The sequence below is a fragment of the Rhinopithecus bieti genome, unplaced genomic scaffold (assembly GCF_001698545.2).
Source record: "Rhinopithecus bieti isolate Rb0 unplaced genomic scaffold, ASM169854v2 scaffold_19200, whole genome shotgun sequence".
NCBI classification, from domain to species: domain Eukaryota; kingdom Metazoa; phylum Chordata; class Mammalia; order Primates; family Cercopithecidae; genus Rhinopithecus; species Rhinopithecus bieti.
Window position 1 is genome coordinate 48006 of NW_016809419.1, and position 3918 is coordinate 51923.

The window sequence follows — 3918 nt, forward strand, 5'->3', positions numbered from 1 at the left end:
CGCCCAGGCTGGAGCGCAGTGGCCGGATCTCAGCTCACTGCAAGCTCCGCCTCCCAGGTTTAGGCCATTCTCCTGCCTCAGCCTCCCGAGTAGCTGGGACTACAGGCGTCCACCACCTCGCCCGGCTAGTTTTTTGTATTTTTTTAGTGGAGACGGGGTTTCACCGTGTTAGCCAGGATGGTCTCGATCTCCTGACCTCGTGATCCGCCCGTCTCGGCCTCCCAAAGTGCTGGGATTACAGGCTTGAGCCACCACGCCCGGCCTACAGCATTATTTTTTTAGAGGGAGTCTCGCTCTTGTTGCCCAGGTTAGAGTGCAGTGGTGCAATCTCAGCTCACTGCAACCTCCACCTCCCAGGGATTCAAGCGATTCTCCTGTCTCAGCCTCCCTAGTAGCTGGGATTACAGGTGTCCACCACCATGCCTGGCTAATTTTTGTATTTTCAGTAGAGATGGCGTTTCACCATGTTGGCCAGGCTGACCTCAAACCTCTGACCTCAGGTAATCCACCCACCTCGGCTCCCCAAAGTGCTAGGATTACAGGCGTGAGCCACCGTGCTTGGCCAGGGGAGAATTCATTTCTGCACCTTCTCTAGTTTCTAGAGGCTGCCTGTATCACTGGGCTTGTGGCCCCTTCCTCCATCTGCAAAGCCAAAAAAATAGCATTTTCAATCTCTCTGTCCTTCTATCACCACATCACCCATCACCTTTTCTTTTCCCTCCCTCCCTTCCTTTCTTTTTTTTTTTTTTTTTTTGTTTTTTTTTTTCTTTTCTTTTTCTTTTTTGCCAGGATCTCACTCTGGCACCCAGGCTGCAGTGCAGTGGCATAGTCTTGGCTCACTGCAGCCTCGACCTCCTGAGCTCAGCTGATTCTCCCACCTTAGCTTCCCAAGTAGCTGGGAATACAGGCATGTGCCACCACATTCAGCTCCTTCTTTTTAATTTTTTATAGAGAGGAAGTCTTGCTATGTTGCCCAGGCTAGTCTCAATCTCCTGGGCTCAAGCAATCCTCCTACCTCAGCCTCCCAATATATTCTGGGATTACAGGTGTGAGGCACCACACCCAGCCTACATTACCTTTACTTACTCAGTCCCTCCTGCCTCCCTCTAAAAAGGATCGCTGTGATTACATTAGGCCCAGCCAGATAGTCTAGAGTAAACTTCTCTTCTCAAAATCCTCAACTTAATCCCACCTGCAAAGTCCTTTTTACCACGTAAGGGAACGAATTCACAGGTTGTAAGGATAAGGACATGGACATCTTTGGGGGCCATCACAGCCTGCCACGGCACCATGATCTGTAACAGCCTTGCACTGGGTCAGGCCCTTCACTGACTCCCAGTCACACACTCACTGACTCCTTATAGCAGCCCCATGACGAGAGAAGTGCCATCAGACCCATTTTACAGATGAGCAAACTGAGGATCAGAGAAAGGAAGTCAGTTTGCCAACTCACACCAAGACTAAGAGACCAATGAGGATTCAAACCACGTCCATCTAACTCCAGATCTGGTTTTCTGGGCTGTGCTATTGTGTCCTGGGTGCTGTGTTGAAATGTGTTGTTTCAGCCGGGCATGGTGGCTCACGCCTGTAATCCTAGCACTTTGGGAGGCCAAGGTGGTGGATCACTTGAGCTCGGGAATTCGAAACCAGCTTAAGCAACATGGTGAAACCCTGTCTCTACAAAAGATACAAAAACTGGGTCTGGCACAGTGGCTCATGTGTGTAATCTTAGCACTTTGGGAAGCCGAGGTGGGCGGATCACTTGAGGTCAGGAGTTCAAGACTAGCCTGGACAACATGGTGAAACTCCATCTCTACTAAAAATACAAAAAAAAAAAAAGAAAAAAAAAGAAAAATAGCTGGGTGTGATCTGAGCTCCTTGGGGGGCTGAGGCAGGAGAATCGCTTGAACCCGGGAGGCAGAGGTTGCAGTGAACCGAGATCGTGCCACTGCACTCCAGCATGGGCGACGCAGCGAGATTTCGTCTCAAAAAAACATAAAGAAAGAAATGTGCTGTTCGGTATTTACTATGGTCTGTTCAGCTGCTGGACGGCCAGATGCTAGGTGTTGTGTTGAGGTATTTCTGGGTGAGATCGTAGAGTCGTCAGGCGCTGCATGTGGTTTTGCGTTGTGTCATCTGCTGGCTGCCAACGTTGTTGCATTGCTGCATAGTGTGGCCTTTATTCTGCTGCCTTGATTGTATGTGTTGTGATGTCACATCGTGTGTTGGGTGCTGTCTGCTGGGTTGCTGGGTACTAGTGTGTGTTGTGTGGCAGGATTATGGAGCTGTATGCTGGCATTGTGTGTTGGTGTGTGGTTACCGTGTCTTGGGATGTTTCCGGGCTGGTTGTTAGGACACCGAGTGTCCTGTGTTGGCATCTACTGTGATCTCATTTGCTGGGTGTTCTGTTGCCCTGTGTTGTTGTGTTCCGTGATGCCTGATGACTACCTTGTGCTATGTTGCCTGCTGTGTGTTGTGTTGCCAAGAATAGCCGGTTCTGTGGTTGGTATTGTTGCTGTCCATGTGCTGCAGGAAGCTGTGGGTTCTGTGCTGTCTGTGGCACTGACCGATGCTTTTGGGGTGTTGTTAAGCAGCATGTTGTGACCATGTGCCTGTGTTCTGCACCGCAAGACACGTTGCCATGGTTGAGTCGGATGTTGTGTGCAAATTAATGGCGTTGCTGCATGAGGTCCGGTGTGCTGCACATCGCGTCTTCCTGATCCATTCCATTCCCCACCCTCAGGCGAGCCCTTTGACCCCACGTTTGTGCTGAGTCGCTTAGTGTCCAACATTATCTGTTCCGTGCTCTTCGGCAGCTGCTTCCACTACGATGATGAGCGTCTGCTCACCATTATCCGCCTTATCAATGACAGCTTGCAAATCATGAACGGCCCCTGGGGCGAGGCGAGCCAACTGAGTCCAGCAGGGACGGGGTGTGGGTTCCGCAGGACCTAGGAATGGAGAGGAAACAGTGGGCGGGGAAAGGGCTGCGAATGGCTCTCCCAGGGCCCGCCCCCTCCCATCTGACCCCACCCAGAGTTACATGGCCACGCCCACTCCCCTCCACTGAGCATTTATGGCCCCCGTTCCCTCCTTCCCATTCGTACTCAGCCCTAACCCCAACCCCGGCCTCTCCAGAACCTGGCTATCTTTCGAGACCTGGTCCCTGCCTACCTAATCCACACAGAACCCGTTCGCCCCTGAACACCCTTCATCCTCCTCCAAAACCCTCCCACTCTGTCTGGTCCCCAGTTGTATAACATCTTCCGGAGCCTCCTGGACTGGGTGCCCGAGCCGCACCAACGCATGTTCCAGAACTTCAAGTGCCTGAGAGACCTCATCGCCCACAGCGTCCACGACCACCAGGCCTCTCTAGACCCCAGATCTCCCCGGGATTTCATCGACTGCTTCCTCACCAAGATGGCAGAGGTAATCCCTACCTGGAAATCCCACCTCCAGTCTGACCTGAAATTCTCCTGCTGCCCCTGCCGCAAACCCACAGGGACCCCAGATGGGGCAGGGTTGGGGGATCTTCTCCCTGGAGAAGCTGAAGCATCTGGCCCAGCGGGGCTGGAGCCAGGAGCCACTGGCAGCCACCTCCAATTACAGCTCATTAAGAAGTAATCGGCCGGGCGCGGTGGCTCAAGCCTGTAATCCCAGCACTTTGGGAGGCCAAGACGGGCGGATCACGAGGTCAGGAGATCGAGACCATCCTGGCTAACATGGTGAAACCCCGTCTCTACTAAAAATACAAAAAAAAACTAGCCGGGCAAGGTGGCGGGCGCCTGTAGTCCCAGCTACTTGGGAGGCTGAGGCAGGAGAATGGCGTGAACCCGGGAGGCGGAGCTTGCAGTGAGTCGAGATTGCACCACTGCTCTCCCGTCTGGGCGACCTAGCGAGACTCCGCCTCAAAAAAAA

The 3918-nt window shown here is 52.9% G+C and overlaps 1 protein-coding gene across 1 annotated transcript in view; it reads left to right on the forward strand.

Moving 5' to 3' along the window:
* Positions 1-3918, forward strand: part of LOC108540271 (cytochrome P450 2F5-like) — a gene marked incomplete at its 3' end in the record, with an annotated part of 24591 nt that overhangs the window by 19443 nt on the left and 1230 nt on the right. The window contains 2 exon segments of the mRNA XM_017889243.1: positions 2744-2904; positions 3253-3429. Coding sequence (XP_017744732.1) covers positions 2744-2904; positions 3253-3429 — 338 coding nt within the window.